The sequence below is a fragment of the Ascaphus truei genome, chromosome 2, assembly GCF_040206685.1.
Source record: "Ascaphus truei isolate aAscTru1 chromosome 2, aAscTru1.hap1, whole genome shotgun sequence".
NCBI lineage: Eukaryota > Metazoa > Chordata > Amphibia > Anura > Ascaphidae > Ascaphus > Ascaphus truei.
Genome location: NC_134484.1, coordinates 302,665,351 through 302,690,270, shown reverse-complemented (window position 1 = coordinate 302,690,270; position 24,920 = coordinate 302,665,351). Strand labels below are relative to the sequence as shown.

Below are 24,920 nucleotides of genomic sequence, written 5' to 3'. Positions count from 1 at the left end.
CCTCTTCCAAACGCTGCCTGTACCTCTCAGACTGAGGGATGTACTCTCCCTTAAGTCTGAGATATCTAACTTTATATGGGGAGGAAAAAAACCGAGAGTAAATAAATTGAATATGAAAAGACCTGTTCTGGCAGGCGGGCTGGCGGTGACCTGTCTGTTATACTACAAAGCGGCACAATTAAGCCAAATTGTTCAATGGCAATCCTACCCAAATTCGAAACGCTGGGTAGAGCTCGAAAGCGCTGCTTGCTCCCCATTGGAACTGCGCAGCTTGATTTGGATGCCCAAAACAGCGCGAAAATCCGCTGCCGCGCCGCTTTCCTCGATGACCAACTCACTGGCAGTCTGGGAGGCAAATAAGTTGCGGCATTCCCTCACGTCAACACATACTATGATGACCCCATTATGGAACAACCCTCTATTCGCTCTTGGCCTATTAGGTAGTACTACCTCAATTTGGAAACAAAAAGGCTATAGACGTATTAAAGACCTGGAGGGTTATAATTTGAAGATCAAAACATTCGACCACATTAGACAGGAAAATGATATGCCCCACTCAGAATTCTTTAGATATCTCCAGGTTAGAGCATTCTACAATAAATTTGATCCATATCCCCCATAAACTTCCTTCGAAAAGCTCTGTCTGGCAGAAACAGACACTAAGGGACTTATCTCACAGTTATATAGCGAGGTAGTTAGTTTTGCTGCACAGGGACAACAAACGCCCTCTTTCCGGTCCCAATGGGAAACAGATCTAGGAGAGACCCTTGAGGATGAGGAGTGGAAGGCTATATTTTTAGCCACGGCAAAGAGCTCTATCTGCTTCACTCTTAAGGAGAACGCATATAAAGTCCTTATGCGATGGTATCTCACCCCACTAAAATTATCAAGGTTTGTGCCGGGTTCCTCCCCGCTGTGTCCAAGACAGTGCGGGGGAACGGCAGACCTGTTACATATGCTGTGGTCCTGCCCGCAGATCTCCCCATTGTGGGAATCAATTAGAAATTGGATCCAGAAGATTTTCGATCTTGAAATACCACCGGACCCATGGCTGTTCCTTCTGAACAGACCATTAACGGGCCTCACCAAAGCAAGTAATAAACTAATCGCACATTTTGCACTAGCCACGCGGTGCGAGATCGCAGCATTATGGAAACGCCCCGACATCCCAAATATCCCAAAGATTCGGAATCGAATGTGGTTTATATGCCAGATGGAGAAGTTAACGAGTTTAGTTAACGACACTGGCACCAATTAGCTAAAAGTCTGGACGCCTTGGCTGGCACAGACGGATATCCCGGGGGTCGAGAAAGAATCAATTTGGCTATGATAGTAACAGATGCGTTCTCCTCGGGATGGAGTAACTATCTCCAATCTAGAGACACAGGACATTGCCCTATAGCACTACTGAGATAACACAGGGGCATTAAGGAAGACCCGTCTACATCAAGCGGGACCGCGGCCTGGAACGCTCCATGCGAAAAGGAAGAGGAATACCACAGACACTGTCTATCCTAACTTATCCCGTTTGTATTTGATAAGGTTGGCCCTGTGTAGGTCAACCTTATCAAATACAAACGGGATAAGTTGAAGCAGGTCAAATCTGATTATAAAGAACGCAAAGTGTATAAATGGCTTTTGGGGCTTAGTGACAGCACTCAGGGTAGACCAGGGCAAAGGAGATACTATTCCAAATCCAGAAAGGCAGCTTTGGAGGGTCAAGATACAATACCAGTGACACGGACCTATCTGAAACCCAGGACAACACTACTACTGAACCTTTTTTAGCAAAACTACCGAATCTCGGCAAGAAACCTCCGTTACCAGATTCAGACGCCGGGGACCAATCCGGAGGGGCGGTTGGAAATCAAAGGTCTCTACCACGAGAGTCCAAGACGAAAGGGGCGAGGGGAAGAACACAGAATCGGTAATCTTTAATTTATCGGACTATACCCTCACCCCGGCAGAGGTGGCGGTACTCCATAAAGGGCTCTCTTTTGTTCCCACTAACGCACAACAGCCCTTTGACTGGGAAGAAGACCTATACAGGATGCACCGTCAGCTGAAATTGAAAGACTTTTTCTGCACGAGAGATGAGTCTGCTACCACTGGCAGGGGATTGAGCGTCTATTCGGATACTAAGAAATTCAGACCCAGAAGTGTTTTTGATCCGCAGATTACCAATCATAGAATTTCCACCTTCATGGGACTGGTTGAATCAAATACTAAACCACGAGTTATGAACCGTCAGATTAGCTATCACAATCTCACCAAGAGTGAGCGTCTGGCATTAAGATCCCTTAACAACAGAAGGGAAATTATCATCAAGCCTGTGGACAAAGGAGGAGGCATTGTAATAATGCCATACTCCTATTACCGCAATGAGATTCTGGGTCAACTCGCCCACCAGGACCGTTATAAAAAGCAAACCGCAGATCCCACAGCGGTATATAAGCGTGAGGTGGATTCAATTATCACAATGGGACTAAATAATGGCTGGATCTCGAAGGATTTGGCTAAATTCTTGACCACTGACTTTCCGATTATGCCCGTACTCTACACCTTGCCTAAGGTACATAAGTCTCTCATAGCCCTGCCGGGTAGACCAATAATCTCGGCACGGTCATCACTATGCCACCCATTGTCACAGTTTGTTGATTTTCACCTGCAGCCTATGGTCCTACAGATGTCATCAAATATTAAAGATACTACGGACTTCATAACTAAACTGTCAGCACTATCATTGGATTTAACAGATGTCTTGCTTGTGACACTTGACGTGTCAAGCTTGTACACTAACATCCCCCACCAGGAGGGGATGGAAGCTGTCAGGAGCCATCTACATTGTACTGGCCGAGGAGATAGTCCTCCATCAGAGTTCCTTATGACTCTGATAGATTTTATATTACATAAGAATTACTTCAGATTCGAACGGACGTACTATCTCCAACTCATGGGAACTGCTATGGGGTCCAATATGGCCCCATCTTATGCGAATATCTATATGGACACATATGAGCAGATACACCTTCTACATGATGCTCCACACGCTGAGTCTATTTTATATTATGCTAGATTCACCGATGATGTGTTCCTCCTGTGGGGTGGGGGCGAACATGATCTGTTGGAATTTATTCATTATGTGAATCTCATACCATCAAACATACGCTTCACGTACCAGTACAGTGCCACTAATATAGTGTTCCTGGATACCGTGGTATATAAGGAAAATAATGTATTGTGTACTAGAATACATACCAAGGACACAAATAAGAATACTCTCTTAGACGCTCAGAGTCATCATCCTCCCCCTCTCAAGAAGGGACTCCCCTTTTCACAAATGCTCCGGGTACGGAGAATTACAAGCGATCCTACAGTACGCATATTGAAGCAGCTTTACAGAAAATGGCAGATCGCTTCAGAGAGAGGGGCTACGATCGGACAGAAATTGATCAAGCATTAGCCAAAGCAAGTTTACCGGCAAGGGGTGATATACTGAAACCTACGGTGACAACCAAGGAAAATGATCGGTTTCACATAGTAACAACATATAGTACTGCCTCAAGCCAAATACAACGCAGTATAAAGCAAAATTGGCACATTTTGGCGAATGATAAACGTATCGGAAAACATTTTGTGTCCCCACCCCTCTTTTGCTATTGGCGGGGTCGGAATGTGGAGGATTACCTCATAAAGGCGGACCCAGTGGATAAATATGCAGCGAAAACGACCTGGCTCACAAAGGCTCCGGGGGGTGCACAAGAGGTTGAATAAATTGCCAGTATTTAATGCTGGGCAACACTTTTATGCATCCGCATAAAGGTTATCCAATTAAAATTGTGGATTTTCTCAATTGTGACTCGAAATCATCACTTCTCACAACCAGATCATTCCATAAATGATTTAAAAATCAAAATCCTCAATGGAATGTTTTAAAGCACCCAAGAACGGAAAACATTTGAACTCAGAATGATAAAACTCTTTGACACCAAAACCAAAGGACTTAATGCGGACATGGGTTTTCTCACACCCTATCAAAATTGTTTGTAATTATCCTGCTTGCCTCAATTCTTATCCACACTTTCTCTCCCCCCCAGCATCCCTTCACCTCCCCACCTTTCTTTGACACTGTCTCCTGGCTTCAAACACTTAACACCCTACCTTATCTACAGTAAATGTTTTTTTTTCCCCTCTCTCTACACTGTTTTAGCCATTGAATCCTTTGTATATCAGTATTGCTTGACCTGAAGAAGAGAGGAGAACTCTCGAAAGCTTGTCCTATGACATAAATTGTTAGTCCAATAAAAAAGGTATCACCTAATACTGTAGAACTCATTTATTCTGCACTATATATATATATATATATATATATATATATATATATATATATATTAGGAACAATAGGGGAGCCCCTGCTGCGGCCACAATGAAATTAGGCTGTGAACGGTGCAATGGGTATAATTGTAGTAATAAGGATAGAGAGAGAAAACCCAATGTTGCACTCAAGTTCACCCTCTGGTGATTAATGAATGAATTAAAACATAAACTTTATTAAGAACAATAATTAAAATAGTGGGTGTTAAAACGACGTACTGCAGGGTAGGTGGATCAATAATACTGATAGCCGTATAGGCTCAGGATCAAAAGTGATGGTGTGTGTTAGGGATATCCAGATCACACACACCTGGCGAGACAAACACAGAAATCCTAATGTGGACCTGTGTATAAAGGAATACTATAGGGTGTGTTCAGGTAGATACTTAAACTTCTAGTCACCTATGGCAGAGTCTGCATATACCAAGGTAGAAATAGGTAATATGACTAGTAGTGACTAATATATATAAAAAACAAATAAACTATATATACCAGTAAAGTATGTAATCAGCTGATACTCCTTTAGTGAATGATAGTGTACCTTGCACGGTGTCAGAGTGACCTCAGGTAACCTATTCTGCAAGATTATAACGTCCTCTATTCACACATTTTAATTATCCAGACATAGACTGGGGCAATGAGATTATTATTACAACAAAAGGAAACAGGTTTTTGGGGGTGCTTAGAGACAATTATATGACCCAAATTCTTGAGGAACCAATCAGGAGAGGGGCAGTACTGGATTTTGTCATATCAAACAATGCATTTCATTTAAGTGCCTTCGGGAAGCGCGCAGGGCCTCTGTAAACCTTGCGCTCCCCCCGCAAAAAGTCTCGCACCCCCCAGTTTGCGCACCACTGCTGTAAGTTGTTTGGTTCCCTTTGGCAAATGAAATTGCAACTAATTTCAATCAAAAGGACTTAACCGTAAAAAATTGTTTTAAATCCCTGGTGAGATTTCGGCTTTAACTTAATTGTTTTGCCCTTTCCATATCTATTTATTTATAAAATGTTTTACCAGGTAATAGATTGAGAGTTACCTTTCATTTTCAAGTATGTCCTGGGCATAGAGTTATGATGACAAATAATACATTGTTACAAATACATAGTTACATAAGTGAAGAGGGTATACATTATATGCAAGGCATTGCATGCACGGTTAGGGTAATATATATTATAGGCATATGTAACCGTTACAGACCAGATTAAAATGTGAGACAGCTTTAGTTTTGAAAGAACAGACTGGTGGTGGCTGTGAGAGTCTCCGGTAGGTTGTTCCAGTTTTGGGGTGCACAGTAAGAGAAGGAAGAACGGCCGGATACTTTGCTGAACCTTGGGACCATGAACAGTCTTTCGGAGTCAGATCTCAGATGATAAGTGCTGCATGTGGTAGGGGTGAGGAGCTTGTTCAGGTGACCGGTAGCTTACCCAGAAAGTATTTGAAGGCAAGACAGGAGAGATGAACTTTGCGCCTAGACTCAAGTGATGACAACTCTAGTTCTTTGAGCATTTCGCAGTGATGTGTTGTGGTTGAATTGGAGAACAAAATTGCATATTGAATTGTAGAGGGTATCAAGTTTGCTAAGGTGGGTTTGGGGTGTCGAGCTGTATACTATGCCCCATAGTCCCCCTTTACTATTTATATTTGCTATATCCTCACTTCTTTTCAAATTATGCACTTCTTTCGACCAGCCTCATTATATCTCCAACGCTATTCATATATCTCCATTTCTCCTTCCTTCGCTACTTCTCAGTTCACATGAACTCCTTTCTTACCTGCACCCTCTGTCACTACACAGCTATACCCCCTGCACTAAAAACACAACCCTACAAATTATCCTCACACATTCTCTTTCTATCCATGCTTCTCCTCTTTGCTTCTAGGGATATCTCTCCCAATTCTGGACCCTGCTTTATTTCTACATGCACTCGGCCTCACCTGCCAAATGCAACTTCTACTCCTTCTGGTGTCAACCCCTCAACTTAATACCCATCCCCTGCCAACCTCCATCCTCTCTCCCTTTCTCCTGTGCCCTGTGGAATGCTCGCTACCTCTCTAACAAGTTCCTCTCTGTGCACGACTTTCTCCCTCACTCTGCTCCTATTTGCTATAACGGAGACCTGGCTCACTCACTCTGACTCTGCTCTGGAAGCTGCCCTCTCATGGTGGCCTATTGTTCTCCCACACTCCGCGCCCTGAGTGTAGGGGTGGAGGCGTGGGGCTCATGCTCTCCTCTATCTGCCGTTATCGAACACTTTCTATTCCTCCCTCTCTTGCTTTTTCCTCCTTTGAGGCTCACACTGTACAGATCTTCTCTCCTCCCCCTGTTCACGTGGTTGTCATCTATCGCCCACCTACCTCTACTCATCCCCTTTCTGCCTTTCTCTCTCACTTTGAATACTGGCTCTCTTTCTTTCTCTCTTCAGACTCCCGTTATTCTCCTTGGGGACTTCAACTGTCACATTGATGACCCCTCTCTCCCTTGGGCTTCCCGCTTTCTCTCTCTAACCTCTTATTTTATCCTTCAACAGTAGACTACTGCCAGAACTGTTTTTCACTAAAAACTCTCTTCTGATTTTTCCATTTCACCCTTTCCTCTCTGACCATCACCTAATCTCATTTTCTCTCTCGCTTCTCCCCTTCTCCATCTCCATCTACCCCACGTTTCTGCAGAAACCTGCGCTCTATTAACCTACCAGCCTTTGATTCCACTTTACGCTCCTCTCCTCTCTCAGTTCTACCGCAGACCCTGACAACCTGATCAGGAACTACAACTCTGCCTTATCCTCCTCTCTTGATCTACATGCCCCACTTTCTCTCTGCCGTCCTCACCCTTCTAATCCCAGACCCTGGCTAAATTCCCACACGCGCATGCTACGTTCCTCCACCCGTTCCTCTGAACGCCTCTAGAGGAAATCTAACACTATCGCAGACTTCCTTCACTACAAATTTTTGCAATCCAGTTTCAACCCTGCCCTCTCTCAGGCTAAACAAACCTACTTTTCTTCACTAATCAACGAGCACAAGTCTAACCCACACCAACTCTACTCTGTCTTTGACTCTCTACTCAGACCACCCTCAGCTGCCTCTTCTTCTCTGACATCTCACCTCAGGACTTTGCTGACTATTTATAGGAAAAGGTGGAATCCATACGTCAGAACATCCCCTCTGTTTCCTCCTCCCTTCCTACACTGCTTCCTAACTCTCCTCCTGCCTGCCTTGACTCTTTTTCCGCTATGTCTGAGGAGGATGTGCTGATCTCCTCCTCTTCTACCACCTGCCCTCTTGACCCCATTCCCTCACATCTCCTAAAACCTCTTGCGCCTACTATAATCCCTACACTCACAAACATTTTTTAACTCAACCCTCTACTCTGGTACCTTTCCCTCCTCCTTCATACATGCAACAGTTATACCATTACTCAAAAGCAGCAAGCTTGACCCTACCTGTCTTTCCAAGTATCGACCTGTCTCCCTCCTGCCTTTAAACTCCTTGAATATCTTGTGTTCTCTCGCTTGCTTCACTTTCTCAACACGTATTCTCTCCTAGACTCTCTAAAATCTGGCTTCCACACTGCTCACTCGACTGAAACAGCCCTTCCTAAAATAACTGGTGACCTCCGTGCTGCCAAAGACACAGGTCATTACACTCTGCTCATATTACTTGACGTACCTGCAGCATTTGACACAGAGGACCACCCTCTTCTCCTTCACATTCTCCATACTCTTGATATTCTTAACAAAGCTCTATCCTGGATCTCCTCTTAACTCTCCCATCATACTTTGTGTCTCTTTGCAAACACCTCCTCCTTCTCTATCAATCTCTCTGTGGGGGTACCCCAGGGCTCTGTCCTGTGACCTCTTCTCTTTACACACTTTCTCTTGGTGACCTAATCACATCTCTTGGGTTTAAATATCACCTCCATGCTGATGACACACAAAATTACTTTTCAACCCCTGACCTTACACCTGCTGTACAGACCAAAGTTTCTGAAAGTTTCTCTGCGATATCATCCTGGATGACCCTCCGCCGACTTAAACTTAACATGGCAAAAACAGAGCTCCTCATACTTCCTCCCAAACATGGCCCTACTACCTCCTTCCACATTACTGTTGGAAGTACTACTTTCACCCAGTAGCCCAAGCACACTACCTAGGGGTCACATTCGACTCCTCTCTGACATTCAAAACATATCTAAAACATGTCGCTTTTTCCTCCACAATATTACAAAGATGCACCCTTTCCTCTGTTGCTTGACTGCTAAAACTCATGTCCTCATTCTCTCCCATCTCTATTACTGTAACTTCCTGCTGTCCATCCGTCCTTCCTACCACTTGTCTCCCCTACAATCTATCATTAACGCTGCTGCCAGAATCACTCTCCAATTTCCTAAATCTGTCTCAGCGTCTCCCCTGCTGAAATCACTCTCCTGGCTTCCTATCAAATCACACATCCCACACTCAATTCTCCTCCTCACTTTTAAAGCTTTACACTCTTCTGCTCCTACTTACATCAGCCCTAATTTCTCGCTATGCACCATCCTGACTCTTGCGTTCTGCTCAAGGATGCCTTTTCTCTACCCCCTTTGTATCTAAAGCCCTCTCCCACCTTAAGCCTCTCACTGAGAGCCCAACACCTCTGGAATACCCTTCCCTTCAATACCTGACTAGCACCCTCTCTATACACCTTTAAGACCCACTTGCTTAAAGAAGCATATGAGTAGCACCGTGGCTAATAATATACACGATGCATAAAGCTTGGCCCCCTGCAGATGTGCTTACCAGAATGTCCTCCTACTGTCTCTGTACATTCTTCCTACCTACCAATTAGATTGTAAGCTCCTCGGAGCAGGGACCCCTCTTCCGAAATGTTACTTTTAATGTCTGAAGCACTTATTCCCATGATCTGTTATTTGTATTATTTGTTATTTATATGATAGTCACGTGTAATACTACTGTGAAGCGCTATGTACATTAATGGTGCTATATAAAGACATACATACATACTGTACATACATAGTCGATAATTGGCATTAGCATCTGCTGTGCGATAAGCTTTCTGGCCAGCAGACTTAGGGAGGATTTGTTCCTATAAAGTACACCCAGTTTGGCATAGGTTTTTGATGCCAGGGTATCAATGTGCATTCTAAATTTTAAATGGGAGTCAAACCATATGCCCAAGTATTTAAAACTAGTAACAGGAGTTAGGGTGGTATTAGCCTTGGTTCTGAGCTGGAGCTCAGTCATTGGTAGCTTTAAAAATTTAGCATTGGTCCCAAATACCATTGTTGGAGTCTTGGCAGTGTTTACAAACAGTTTTTTTTGGAAAATCCAATTTTCAAGTCTCAAAAAGTCAGATTGATGTATGTGTTCAAGGTCGGAGAGGCTAGGGCTGTATGCATATAAGATTGTGTCATCTGCATACATGTGTATTGAAGCTCCATTACAAGCTGTAGGAATATCATTGATGAACACCGAGAAGAGTAGGGGCCCGAGAACAGAGCCTTGCAGGACATCACAGATGATATCCAAGGGATTGGAGTTAAAGCCTGAGATAGACACATGTTGGGATCTACCTGATAGGTAGGAATGAAACCAGATTAAAGCATGCTTCCCTATTCCAGAGCACTGGAGTTTGTTTAGCAAGGTAACATGATCAACATATCAAAAGTCTTTGCAAAATCTAGGAATACTGCACCAGTGAGTTGTCCCAGTTACATTCCACACTGGATTTTATTGCAAACTTTTAGCAGGGTAGTTACAGTGGAGTGTTTGGGGCGAAAACCAGATTGGAATTGGATAGGGAAATTTGTCTTGGTATTGTAATCGCTTAATTAGACGTGAACATATTTTTCCATGACTTGGGATAGTATTGGGAGAAGAGAGATTGGCCTGTAGTTTGAGCCAGTGTATTTGTCCCCACTTTTGAAGATTGGGACAACTCTGGCAGTTTTCCAGATCTTAGGGATATGGCCTGCAGACAGAATAGAGTTGACTATGGAAGCAATTGGTTTGGCATTGGCTGGGGCACCAAGTCTTAGGAACTTAGATTGTAGTAAATAAGGTCCACATTGTCTCTTTAGTTTTAATTTGAGGAGCACTTGTATAATCTCCTCTTCAGATACTGGGACACATTGAAAATTGTGCGCAGTGTTGGGAGAGGGTGGGGCTATAGGGGTACTCACAGAATGAGATTCATGTTTGTAGTTTGGGTTGCGTTTCAGTAATAAGTTAGTAGCATACCCCACAAAGTAATCATTGAATGCATTTTCAATGTCAGTGGGATTTGTCAGAGCAATATCCTCCTTAGTGATATTACTTGGTTGTTGATGGCTAGAAGGCTGGTATATATTGTGGATAACATTCCAGAAGTTAGCTGGGTTTGATGTATTCTGGCGAAGATTGTCAGAGTAATATTGTGCTTTTGCATGTCTTGTTTGCCTTGTGCACATATTCCGCAGGCATCGGTAGTTAAGATCCTTGGTAGTGCTAGTTACTTTGTAGCTTTTCCACAAGGCATCCTTATTTGGAAGCAGCACTATTTTCAGTGGCAGGGATGCCTCCAGATCCCAAGAGAATTACTGTGGTAGTTGCCGATCCCTTCTGGGGAAACAATGTGGCTAGTAAAATTTTGCTTGACCTGGTTGCAATTTCCTATTGGTTGATCGCGGTGGCTATGTTGGATCTGATACTATAAATAGCAAGGTTCAGCACCCGAGGACCCCCTGGTTTTAATTATTAAAACATCCATTTCAAATATTGACATATTGCTGCTGCTTTAAACTATATGGAAATGTCAACAGTGCATTCATAAATGTACTCACTTTGTTTGCAACTCTAGGCACAATCACACTTGTGATTGTAACATGTTCAAGTATGAAGAGAAACACTTCTAGGGTAAATGTGATGCCTCAAGCAGCAGTGTTCCCAGTTCAAGATCCATTGTCAACACCTTGTGATCTATTTCAAGTTATGCTTAGTTCCTGCCCAATGTACAAAGGAGCCAAAATGTAAAGAACACAAAAAAGCTCTCTTCAACAGGTGCATTACTTACTGCTCTTGCAGAGGTTTTATAAAGTGCTGTATACACTGCATATAAATGAAATTACATATCCTAATTGCTCGCTACAGCACAATCTAAAATTAGTAGCAATAGACTACTAAAATAATACAGTTTGATCATTGGAAGTGATATATTTGTGACGGTCCAATTTAATTTCAGTATTTTATTGTACAGTAAATGGTGTAGGTTTTAAGAATTGAAATGCTCTACTGTTTTACAGTACTGTAGGAAACAGAACTGGGTGGTACAAGACGGACAACATTAAAATGGATGGTAATAAGGCAGGAAGTTAATGTGTCTGTAAAATGAATGTTTCGTAATTAATCATATTTTCTATACATTTCCAGTTTATTAAACAATGAATGTGTTCTGAAAAGTATACCTTTCTTATCACAGAATTTTGGTTAAGCACTTAGGGCTTATTCTGTAAACTCTGAAATTGCCGTTTCAATCATCTCACACGGAAAACCACATTTAAATCAATGGGTTTCTGTGTGACATCGTCGATTCATCAGCGATGTCACTATTTTCAGAATATGTGCTTTAATGTGGCAAAACTGTAGTTGTCTTGCTGCTTGGTATATTTGCATTATTGTATGGTGTCTTTGGAAGTGAGAAGTATTAGCAGCACTGAGAGGCATTAATGCCACATAATAGATCATTGGCATACAGTACATACACAGATGCACGCACGCCGATTCATGCACCATCACACATGCATGCCATACACTATACAATGAGAAAGCTCCGTACGCATACAAAAGCACAATAAACATGGACACCAGATACAGAAAATATCAATACTATAATTCAGAAAGTTTGTTTGCATGTTTGTCCGGCTATACAAATCAACATGCTTAATCCTAGAGCTACCAAACTTGGCATTCTATCTGTGACGGGGGGAGGATTAATCAGGCCTTAAATAAAGGTTATACCTGGCCGATTAATCCTGACCCACAGTGGGAAGGAAGGGGTTAAACTGATTTGCTATGTTAAAAGTCAAAATGCATTGCTTGTTATATCCTCTAACCGACACATGACGGCGTAGGAGAGCCCAACACTAGCCCTGATTGGAAAAGCGTGGCAAAAGCTTGAGGAGCTGTCTATGAGATTGCTACCCCTTACTTGCTGTATAGAAGCCAGCATTTCAATTAGAAATGTTAATTCTAGAACGAAAGCACCCAGAAACCTGATTTTTAAGGTGCAAATACAGTGAAACACTACATGCACATACGACCAGAACATGATGTTTTAATAAAGCGTGTATAAACTGCAGATTTTAAATGTAAGGCAGGATGTATTTTTGTAAGCCCGGAAAGGAATTCCTCAGGCATACAGCTGTGCGATGGGTGAATGAGCTGGGGTTATTTTTATGACTGAGCCTCAAATGGGTCTCGCTGATTTAGCTTCCCCCTGTCTAAAAGAGTGTCAGTCATGAAAAGACCCAGAGACCCACAGTATATACAAAACTGGCATACTGATACATAACAGTTGCCAGGCAATTGACACCTCTGGGTCAAAAATCAGACTCAGCGGCGCCAAGGTATGGGTGTATCCCAGGTATGCTAAGTGGCATGGGTGTCAACCTGACCTATGCGCTTTGCATACCGGACAGCCTTTTTGACCGGTTTTATGAACTGTGGGCAACCTTGCTAATGGTAGGTTAATTGTTCCCACAAGGGGGATTGGATCAACATGTTAAAGATAGCTTTGGCCAGTCTATAACCGTGGCTCCTCAGGTATCCCCAGTGTGATTCCTGAATTTTGATCCATGATGTAAAGACGCAAGAGTTTGTTCCAGCACAGCGGCAACCGGTCCCGGAGTGAAGGGGTTAATAACAATGTAACCAAGGATTTGCCCCAAACTTCGGAATTCGTTAGCCCTTTGGACTCTGGAACGAATTCTAACGAAGTTCCATGAAAAACTTTGAGGTGGCTGAGATATCAGATCGGCAACTTGCGATCTGGCCACCGAACTTTTAAACCAAGGCTGCATTTCTGGCGCTTGCAAGCAAAGGACAATTTATTTCGTTCTCTTATCCCAGTAAGTATTGTTTTAAGTGTATTCTGCAGATGTTGTGTTTGTGTCTATTAAGGAAATAAATCACAATTTATTTTGCAACTTGTTCTGTTCAATCGAGTACCCAGAAATATAAAGGTGTTGGTAAAGTTGGTGTCCATCGTGACACTATCTAATAGGATCAAAAGGAAGAGCATAGGTGGGGTTTTGGTATGTTTGGCCCATAGCTTTGGGTATCTCCCTAACAAATGTTTGTGAAAACTTAGTTTTTTTTTTCACTCTAGCTCCTCAGGGAATTGTTCGATTAACTGCAAATTTGGAATGTAGGTACATATTTGGAGGAGACATAATCGGTCCACAAAATACTGGCTCAATACTTTCGGTTGCGATTCTAAAGCAGCTTGATTTTAGCAAAATGCTACGTTCCACTGCGAACAGAGCAAACAAAACAAAAGAATGTAACTAAAGAGATTTTATTTTGAAATTGTAGCTCTAGTGTAGTCTTTCTGCGGTTTTCTTGCCATTCTCAATTATATTCCTGATGTGATAGAATGCAATTGGTAAGGATACAGTCAGGGTTAGTTTGTTTTTATTTTAATAGTATAGTTTTTAGATTGGCCATGCTTAACATGTTTTAGCTAAACTATTGTTAGAAATGTAAAAAAAAATATTTTGAACTCTCCTTACTTTGGACACTACGCCTCCCAGGCAACGCTGGGTAATTCCACTAGTGTACGTACATATATACACACACACATACATAGATAGTGCAATAACATACTCCTAAAACGTTGAAACCAAGGTGGCACGTAAAGTAAGTGTAGTTTAGGAACAAAGTAGAAATCCGACATTTTCTATTTTTATATTATATGCACAAGCGCACAGATGCACACATACATGCGCACGCGAACACACACATGCCTAGTCGGCCCCAGGGTAAGACCTAACCTTGAATATGGTGTTCAGTTATAAAGACCATATCTTCCCAAGGACATACATACATTGGAGATTGTGCACTAAAGGGCTAAAATAATGGTGCATATTGTATATCATAAACATTTTCAGAAAAGACTGAATACTGTATGTATAGTTTGTAAGAACTAAGGGAGAGCGGTATGATTAAATCTTTCAAATGCATAAAGGGTTTCAACAAACTACAGAAGAGCAACACATTTCAAGAGAAAGAAGTTCTAGAACAAGAGGTCATGCAATGAAGCTGGAGTGTGGCAGATGCCGAGGAATTGCAAGTACTGTCAGGGCCGCCAACAGCGGGGGGAAAAGGGTACTGGCGTCCCGGGCCCCGTGAGTCAGGGGGGCCCGGACTGCGCGGCCGGGCGCCAGTTAATTCAATTTAAAATAAAAAACCGTTATGCCGGGTCTCCCTATCGGCAGCGCCGGAAGTCAGCAGCTGGGTTATGCTTCCGGCGCGCCTGCGTGAGAGGGAGGCCCGGCGCGTGTGGGAGCAGCATGGTGCAGGTGCCTGCAGCGGGGCCAGCGGCAACTGCTGTGACCAGTCGCCGGGCCCCCGCAGCACCCGGCAACCACCCCTCCCCCCCACCTGCAGCCACTGCCTCCCCCCCCCACACACACAGCAGGAGGATGCAGGGATTGGGGGTCTGTGTGTCCCGAGAAGGAGCAGCAGTGATGGGGTGAGGCGCGTCTGCCCCCCCCCCCCCACCCCAGCGCTACTAACTGTTTTGGGCCTAGCGCACACGGCCCTCCCCAGCCTCATCCAGCCGGCTCCTCACTCCCTCCCCTACCGGCATCCACCGTCCCCCCCCCCCCCCAAACCCCTACCGGCCTCCACTGGACCCGGTCTGATCATCCAAAAGTTAAGTCTTTTTTTTATATGTATTGGGGGGCTTGGGGGAATTTGTATATGTATTGGAGGGCTTAGGGGAATTTTTATATGTATTGGGGGGCTTGGGGGTATTTTTATATGTATTGGGGGGCTTGGGGGTATTTTTATATGTATTGGGGGGCTTGGGGGTATTTTTATATGTATTGGGGGGCTTGGGGGTATTTTTATATGTATTGGGGGGCTTTGGGGTATTTTTATATGTATTTCCAGTAAGATATATGTATACATACATATGTATGGGGGGTTATGTATTGTTTTTTTTTTTTATATGTATTGGGTAGGTGGGTTTATTGTATGCATTTGGGGTGGGGGGGGTTAATGTATTTGGGGGTGGGAAGTTTTTTGGTATATACAGTATCTTGTGGGTGGAATTGTGTGGGTGGGGGAGGGAATGAGTGAGCGTGGGGTAATTGACTGAGGGAGAGGAGAGAGGGGGTGAGTGAGGAAAAGACGGAGTAAGAGTGAGAAGCAGGGGAGAGAAATACAGGCGAGGCGGGAGAGTGAGATGGGGTGAGACGGAAGGGAGAGAAATACATGGGAAAGGGGGGGGAAAGAGAGGGGGCTCGCGAGCTGTGAAATGGGGGGGGGGGTGGCGGGCAATACCGCCGACACAGGGGGGGGGGGGGCAATACCACCGACACGGGGGGGGGGGGGGCATGATTTCTGTTGGCGGCCCTGAGTACTGTACTTCTTCAGAGAAAGAATTCTGGATTAGTGGAATAACCTCCAAACAGTGGTGATAGAGAATTCAAAAATAGACATAAGGGATAGACATAAATAATACTGTAGGACACAAGGCTATCCTAAAAAACAAAAAGGCATAAGATCTAATGGGGTCTGAGGTATTACAGCAGACACGAAAATGGTTTCCTGTTGCTATATTCACGATACTTGCAGCTTTTTATTTATTAGGAAGAAAATGATCCTGCTGAATATGCCATAAATTGCTATTGTAAATGTCACTATGAAAATTTTCAGAGATCATTAACAACATTTATCATATTTATTTTGATCCAATGAATCTCATCATTATCTTCAAACTTTTTATTATTGTTTTTCACACAGGTTCAGGCTAAGCTTGGTTGTAATGTGAATAGCAGAATCTTTAAGATATGGCATTGTCCATAATTACCACTGTGCAATTTAATGCAAAAGCAGCAGTTCCAGCATTAGTTTGTAGCTATTTTTTTTTATAGTTTACAATATGACTGAACCTCACTGGGTGGTTGTTAAAATAGTTGATAATGTTTATTCTTCCAAAGGCTGAGAATGCTGCTGGTATGCATCTTATACACAGTTATCTACTTACTTAAGTGTGACAGGCAATGTTTCTGGCAGATGCATTATTGGTCAAAGCATCCATTTTTTTTTTTTTTTATTGCACTCCACATTTGTTTTGTCACAAATAACAAATTAAATGAAATTACTATGGTATTGAGAAAAAAATATGGTTATACTCCATTGGAAGATTTCAGTACACATTTATTTAGCATGGTTCAATGCTCTATATTGATAGCCATGCAACAATTTTGAACAACTCAATGGGTAACCAATAATTTTCTTACCTTCTTGGTAGTTAATACTTCTTAGAAAATCTCTTTCCCCTGGATCTGAAGGACTATGTGCAAGTCCACCACTCTCAATATCAGTGCCTCCTGCACTATTTAATGGACTTGCATTTCTGGCAATGGTGTTCATACGGGTTGGAATAGGCTCAAATGTTGGATCCAATTCCAAAATTAATTTATTTAGCTGTTCAATTGACTGGTCAATATCCAGTGTTGGAGAAGATGGCATTTCTTCATTTTTTGTCTCTATTCTATTTGGCATTTTCTCAGTCACCAAAGCATATCTGAAAAACCCAGCACTCTGATCTTGAGAGGAACTCGACAAACTTCCCAGATCTCTTTGCACAGCATCTTTACTGCTCAATCCTTGCTTAGGCGTAGTAGCAACTTTAGATGTGTCCAGCATACAAGAGGTCTCTAACGAACCATGTATGCCAAACCTTCCCTCATTATCTGGAGAATAGCTATATTGATGTGCACTGACCATTTGCTGCTGACGTACCCAAGTTTGAGTTGAGTAGCTACTTTGCACATAGGGTGGAGGCTGGATAGTTGGTTGCTGAACCTGTGTTGGCTCACTGACACTAAATGACCTTTCATACATAGGGTCAACACTGATGCCAAGGTCAGGTGCCAATGTATGGTTGTGTTCATCTCCAGTGTTGCTGCTAAAGCCGTCAGACAGCAGTGAATTCTGACTGCTCTTGTGGCAGCTGAAATTCCCAAGATTGTTGGAGTGTGGCCCTTCTGACGATGACAAAGTACCTATGCTGTCTACGCTATGTAAATCATGATTTGGCATTTCATCATCTAAAATATCAGTCTCCCTTTCTTTGAGTTTTGGGTCTCCATTTACATGAACTTGAGCTGGGACTACATGACGAATCCCACTGAACTTGTTTTGAGCATCAGTCATATCCTTTAGTGAACTCGATGGGTTATCCAACCCAAAACCACTGAGCAGCTGATCCAGCTCTGCTTTCTCTTGTGGGCTTAGACCTCGCTTGATTCCTGATCCAGCTTTTTCTTCTGTTCTTATAGAGGCAGTAGAATGACCAGAGTCACTGCTGACAGATAACGTGTGGTCACTGTGATCGGGGCTACTGGTCATAGGAACACCAGGTGCAACCACAGTAATATTTCCATCTGACATGCTCTTCTTTCTTATTTTAGCATAGAGGCTTCCATCTACAGGTCCCTGGCTGTGCAGCACTGTGGGTGAATAAAAGAGAAAAGCATGTGGGTCAACACTTTGAACTAACCACATTAAAATACAGCTTTCATGTATAAAACAGAAATTATTAGACTTCCAAACACTATCCATTCATTGCCCTTTTTAACTATAAACAAAACACAGAACCCCAGCAAGCTCTTTATGGGAACCCCTGAGCCCCCACAATATATATATATATATATATATATATATATATATATATATATACACACACACACACACACACACACACACACACACACACACAGTGTTCGACAAACCTATACATTTGCACGCTCCGGGCGAGTGGATTTAACATCGTGGCGAGCTCGTATTGGCCCAAGCAGCACACGTGTGGTACTAAGTGGCGAGTAGATTTTTTTGTTCGGCGAGTAGATTTTTTTGGTGATTTGTCGACCACTGTGTGTGTGTGTGTGTATATATATATATATATATATATATATATATATATATATATATATATATAAATAAACACAAAAAAGAAAACCTCTAAAAAGCACTCAGACAAATGTATGCAAAAGTAGAAAAGGTAATTTATTAAATAAAAAAATAACAGACACACAATCAACTAACTGAAGAGCCTGCCTGACTAAATATAAGAATCATGTGGAAAAAAACAAAAATAACACAAATGCAATATTATAAACCCAGTATGGATAATCTGGTATCCTGGAGTGGTAGATCACTGGGGGAACATAATTCCCACAATGAAAAATACAGACCGGCCGGTCATATGGGAGATACTAAGATAGGAGATATTATAAGCCTACAGGGAAAAAATATACAATAATGCAAAGAAAACAACATGTGTGCTATACCAATAACAAAATATAGGATAACAGCAGCCTATCAGCCTATTGCCATTGATATAATATTATAACAATGGAGACATATAATAGAGATACTTCAGTGACCCAAATACATAAATCAAAGTAATGGGAAAAAGGGATTAGAATGATACTCAGCTCCTTAGTAATATGGCACTGCAATCACAGGTCAGCACAGCCCACAGGATGATATCCATAGATGAAGGACGTTTGCAAAGTCCAAATAAGGTATAGGCAGGCAGGGTCAGCAGCAGCAGTAATTAAAAAAAACCCACTAACGCGTTTCGCCCGTTAAGGCTTCTTATATACAGGCATACCCCGCTTTAAGTACACTCACTTTAAGTACACTCGCGAGTAAGTACATATCGCCCAATAGGCAAACGGCAGCTCACGCATGCGCCTGTCAGCACGTCCTGAACAGCAATACCGGCTCCCTACCTGTACCGAAGCTGTGCGCAAGTGGGGAGACTATAGAGCCTGTTACAAATGCGTTATTTACATCAGTTATGACGATTGCAGTACAGTACATGCATCGATAAGTGGGGAAAAGGTAGTGCTTCACTTTAAGTACATTTTCACTTTACATACATGCTCCGGTCCCATTGCGTACATTAATGCGGGGTATGCCTGTATATATATGTGTGTGTGTGTCAAAATGGAGTGCTATTGAGCGTGGCATATGTATACAACAGACGACAGAGAAGCCCAATGCTACATCCAACATGACAGAAATACACAGTAAAATACTTATATATTCTCTTGAAATAGGGTCATTTAGTTTAACCCTTTGGCCAAAGCGTTGTCAGCTTGCGAGCCACGACAAGGCAGACACCTGTTCTCAAGGCCTAACACTATCAGATAAAATACTAATATACCTCTATTAGGATTAAAATTCTCATTTACCTCTATTAGTAGGGAGAAAGACCACAGTGGGTCTATATCCAGCAGAATGAAAGGACTTGCAAACTAGGGAGGTGGGGAGGGGCGAGCTTAAAACCTGGGAAGGAGGAGCTGAAACAGCTGAGAATAGGTTAACAAAACACAGAACCCCAGCAAGCTCTTTTTGGGAACCCCTGAGCCCCCACAATATATATATATATGTATGTGTCAAAATAGAGTGCTATTGAGCGTGGCATATGTATACAACAGATGACATGACAGAAACACACACAGTAAAATACTTAATATTCTCTTGAAATAGGGTCATTTAGTTTAACCCTTTAGCCAAAGCTTCCTTAGTTTGCAAGTCCTTTCATTCTGCTGGATATAGACCCATTGTGATCTTTCTCCCTCCTAATAGAGGTAAATGAGAATTTTAATCCTAATAGAGGTATATTAGTATTTTATCTGGTAGTGTTAGGCCTTGCGAACAGAACACCCATTGTAGAAATTTCTGCTCTTTGTTTGTAATATTTTTAAAGAAAAAAAATATATTCTTTCTAATTAATGCTTTATAAAAATCCAATACAGGAAGGTAGTAAAAAAATACAATAACTGAATTGGCTTCTATACAAATGGAAGTTAATTTGTCTAGGGTGCTGCAGTAGATACCTACTGTATAAATACTATCGTTTAAAAGAACATCTACTGTCAAACCCTTCATTTTTATAATCATGTATAAAATCATAGAAATAAATTAGAGTGTTATTTACCATATGCTGCAATGGTAACAGATATAAGTTAGGGCTCTGAAATGCAATTCAGTTGCAACACATTATGATATAGTTACACCAGTCACCAAGTTGCGTTCTATATCACAAAGGAACCCATTGTGTTGTTTATCTCCTTTATGCTGCATAATAAATATCTGAATGTGTATTTAAAAAATATTAAGAAAGCGTTCTTATATCAAAACTTTACCATAATAAAACCATACAATTTCTTTCAATAAAGAATAGATCAATAGATTATGGTAATGAATGACTACGATACATCTACAGAAACACTAATTTGTAACTGGTCATGTGTTCCCTTTCACTTATAGTTCCTTTAGTGGCTTGTTTGCTCTTCTACTGTACCTGGTTTATGCCATTTGTCTATTTCATCCCCCCATGAGTTAATTCTTCAAGCGTGTGCATACTGAAATGCATACATTTTGATTCCACAATTAAGTCTACTTCTCTTGTTACAATAGTGTACCCTAAATTAAGCCTTACAAATTGTGTCTAAAGATCTTCTGATGAGTCACCCCATTTGTGCTCCACTTCCCAAACATCACCTCCTCTTTTTTAAATTAGATTTAAATGGTCATCTAATAGAAAGCTGTAACAAAATTGGCCCAAGGGACCCACAACCATTTTAACTCTCCAGAAAGGAACATTTTAAACTTCACCGGTAAAGATCTTGTGAACCAGGGGTCCATGGAGCAAAACTAGTGCAGTTCAGTTTGAGAGAACCCCACAATTCCTTTTATTTAAAAAGAAAAAAAAAGTGAGTAGCCAGAAAACCTGCTTTTACTAACAGGTTGCTAAACGAATACTACTAAGGGGAGAGGAAAAAGTGGCGTCTACAGTGCACACTATACTAATGACATTCTGTCACAGAGAAACTATTTCTTCAAAGTACAGGTCTCCTCTAAGGCCTCGTCCATAGTGCAAGATATGGAGCGAGTTGCATAGCTCGCGCTACAAACAAACGCGTGTATTCCAAAGCGCATGGCCATAGTGAGCGCAAGCTTGAACATGCACGTTAGGCCTCGGACATAGTGCACTCAGCGTCGCTGAGCAGTGCTCTCGCTTGCTGACGCTCGCGCTACCAGGAGCTTTTTGCTGTCCTGACAGAGGAGACAGCAAGCGCGCTTGGGAGGCTGGTATCACTGTGTGTGTGTGTGTCACTTGGTAGCTGTCAGTGTGTGTGTGTGTGTGTCACTTTGAAGTGTTCTGTGTGTTTGTGTGTCACTGGGGAACGTGTGTGTGTGTGTGTGTGTATATATTATATAATATTTTAAAAATTAAAAAAAAAAAAGACATGTGGTGAGAATAAATTATTTATTAACATTGTGCAACTTTGATAAATATATTCACGCACGCACGCAAACACACACATGCATACACACATTATATATACACATATATATATACACACACACACACACACACAAATACACATTATATACACACACACACACACACACATTATATATACACACACACATACACACACACATACACACACACATACACACATGCATACACACACAATGCATACACACACAATGCACACACACACACACACACACACACACACACACACACACACACACACACACACACACACACACACATATATATACACACACACACACACACATTATATATTGTGACAAACGGCTTACTCCGGGGCTCCGCCGTCTGTCCGGGACTGTTAGAACACGGTCTTTTAGGGTAGGTTAAATGATGAGACGTCACGTACTGTTCCTTTAAACAGGCTATGCCTGGTTTATTCAGTCCCAGGCACTGAGACTGCCACAGTTTAAACAGAAAACAAAGCCAAACAAAAAGCTGCTCGTCTGAGCGATAACTTAAACTTAGATGTCCCTGACTCAGAGTTGGAAGTGGCTTGTCCACTTCCACCAACAAAATAAGTACCTTTGCAGTCTTTAGACAAACTAACAGAATGAATGAAGCGATTTGGGAAAGAGGCTTTCTCACCCCTCTGCAGTTCAGCAGCCTTCCAGGCTCTTGGGCGGGGCCCAGAGGAAACAGGAAACAGGTCTTATATACCTGAACTCTAATCAGCATGACAGGTGACAGAAAACAGGCAGCAGACAAACTGTGGAATGGAGTGCCTGTACCACGAGGCTGCCCTGTTCAGCTTAGACAGGACAGAAACTGTTCAGTATCCTAGGAGCCCTGTATATGGAGTTTATTACCAACCCCTGGTTTCTGTCACATATCCTCCCCCCCAGCTCAGACCTCGAGGGGTGAGCGACCATGGATATTAGGGAGTGCATCCTTGACAACCCGTCGGCATTGCCATGTTTGTGCCCCGACCTGTGTTCCACAGAAAATTTAAAGGGCTGTAGGCTTAGGAACCACCTGGTCACCCTAGCGTTCTTCTCCCTATTTTGACACATCCAGGTAAGGGGTGCATGATCTGTGACCAATCGGAACTTTCTCCCCAACAGATAATACTTGAGTGTCTCTACAGCCCACTTTATTGCGAGACACTCTTTCTCGACTATGGAGTAATTTTTCTCCTGGGGATTTAGTTTCCTACTTAAATAAAGGATGGGGTGCTCCTCCCCTTGAGACTCCTGGGAGAGTACCGCCCCCAGCCCTACCTCAGATGCGTCGGTTTGGACTACGAACTCTTTGGAGAAGTCAGGTGTGACCAACACTGGTTGGGCACAGAGAGCTTCTTTCAGGCTTCTAAAGGCCTGTTCGGCTTCGGGGGACCACTTTACCATTAGCGGTCCTCTTGCTTTTGTGAGGTCGGTTAGTGGGGTTGCCTTAGTTGCAAAATTGGGAATAAACCTCCTATAGTAGCCAATTAACCCCAAAAAGGTCCTTACTTGTTTTTTTGTGACTGGCCTTGGCCAATTTTGTATCGCCTCTACTTTGAGTGTTTGTGGTTTGAGTAACCCTCTACCAATAGAATACCCCAGATACTTGGCCTCCTCCAGACCAATAGTGCATTTAGCGGGGTTAGCAGTTAGTCCAGCAGACCGAACTGCGTCGAGCACAGCTTGGACCTTTGGAAGGTGGGACTGCCAATCTTCACTATGGATTACCACATCATCCAGGTAGGCGGCAGCGTACCGAACATGTGGTTTTAAAATTTTATCCATCATTCTTTGGAATGTGGCGGGAGCTCCATGTAAGCCAAAAGGCAGCACCTTATATTGAAAGAGGCCGTCTGGGGTTGAGAAGGCTGTTTTTTCTTTTGCCCTTTCTGTGAGGGGAACCTGCCAGTACCCTTTTGTTAGGTCTAGGGTTGTGAGATATCGGGCTTTGCCCAGTCTCTCTACAAGTTCATCCACCCTGGGCATAGGATAAGTATCAAATTTTGACACCGCGTTTAGTTTCCGGTAGTCATTACAAAACCTTGTTGTACCGTCTGGCTTTGGGACTAAAACTATAGGGCTGTTCCACCCACTTTGGGATTCCTCAATTACGCCTAGTTTTAGCATTTTTTTAACCTCTAAACTTATAGCCTCTCTCTTGGCCTCTGGGATTCGGTACGGTTTAAGGTTAACTCGGACCCCCGGTTCAGAGACTATGTCATGTTTAATTACGTTAGTTTTACCTGGCTGTGTAGAGAAGATTTCTTTGTTCCTTCTCACTAAACTCTGGACCTCTCGTTTCTGATGCACGGACAGTGTTTCAGCTATGCTAACCTCTGGGTCAGTTTCTTGATTCTCTGACGGACCTGGGGGTACTAGGGTTAACAAGACCTCTCTATCTTTCCAGGGCTTGAGTAGGTTTATATGGTAAATTTGCTCAGGTTTCCTCCTACCTGGCTGCCTTACCCTATAATTTACTTCTCCCACTCTTTCCAAGACCTCATATGGCCCATGCCATTTAGCAAGGAATTTACTCTCCACGGTGGGAACCAGAACTAGTACCCTATCACCTGGAAAAAAAATTCTGACCCTAGCACCCTTATTATACGTATTCCTTTGTGCTTCTTGAGCTTTCTCCATGTGTTCCCTCACTATGGGTAGGACTGCAGCAATGCGGTCCTGCATTTGGGCAACATGCTCTATTACACTTCTGTAAGGGGTAACCTCGTGTTCCCAAGTTTCTTTGGCTATATCCAGTAAGCCCCTTGGATGTCGGCCATACAATAGTTCAAACGGGGAGAAGCCTGTGGATGACTGGGGAACTTCCCTAATGGCAAATAACAGGTATGGTAACAAACAGTCCCAGTTTTTCCCATCCTTATCGACCGCCCGGCGTAACATGCTCTTTAAGGTTTTATTGAACCTTTCCACTAAACCATCTGTTTGTGGATGATAGACTGAGGTTCTGAG

At 42.6% G+C, this 24,920-nt stretch overlaps 1 protein-coding gene across 1 annotated transcript in view; it reads right to left on the bottom strand.

The window, feature by feature from the left end:
• The window catches only part of TNS3 (tensin 3), a 458,389-nt gene that overhangs the window by 106,568 nt on the left and 326,901 nt on the right, over positions 1-24,920 (bottom strand). The window contains exon 24 of the mRNA XM_075588602.1: positions 16,883-18,097. Coding sequence (XP_075444717.1) covers positions 16,883-18,097 — 1,215 coding nt within the window. The remainder of the gene's footprint in view (positions 1-16,882; positions 18,098-24,920) is intronic.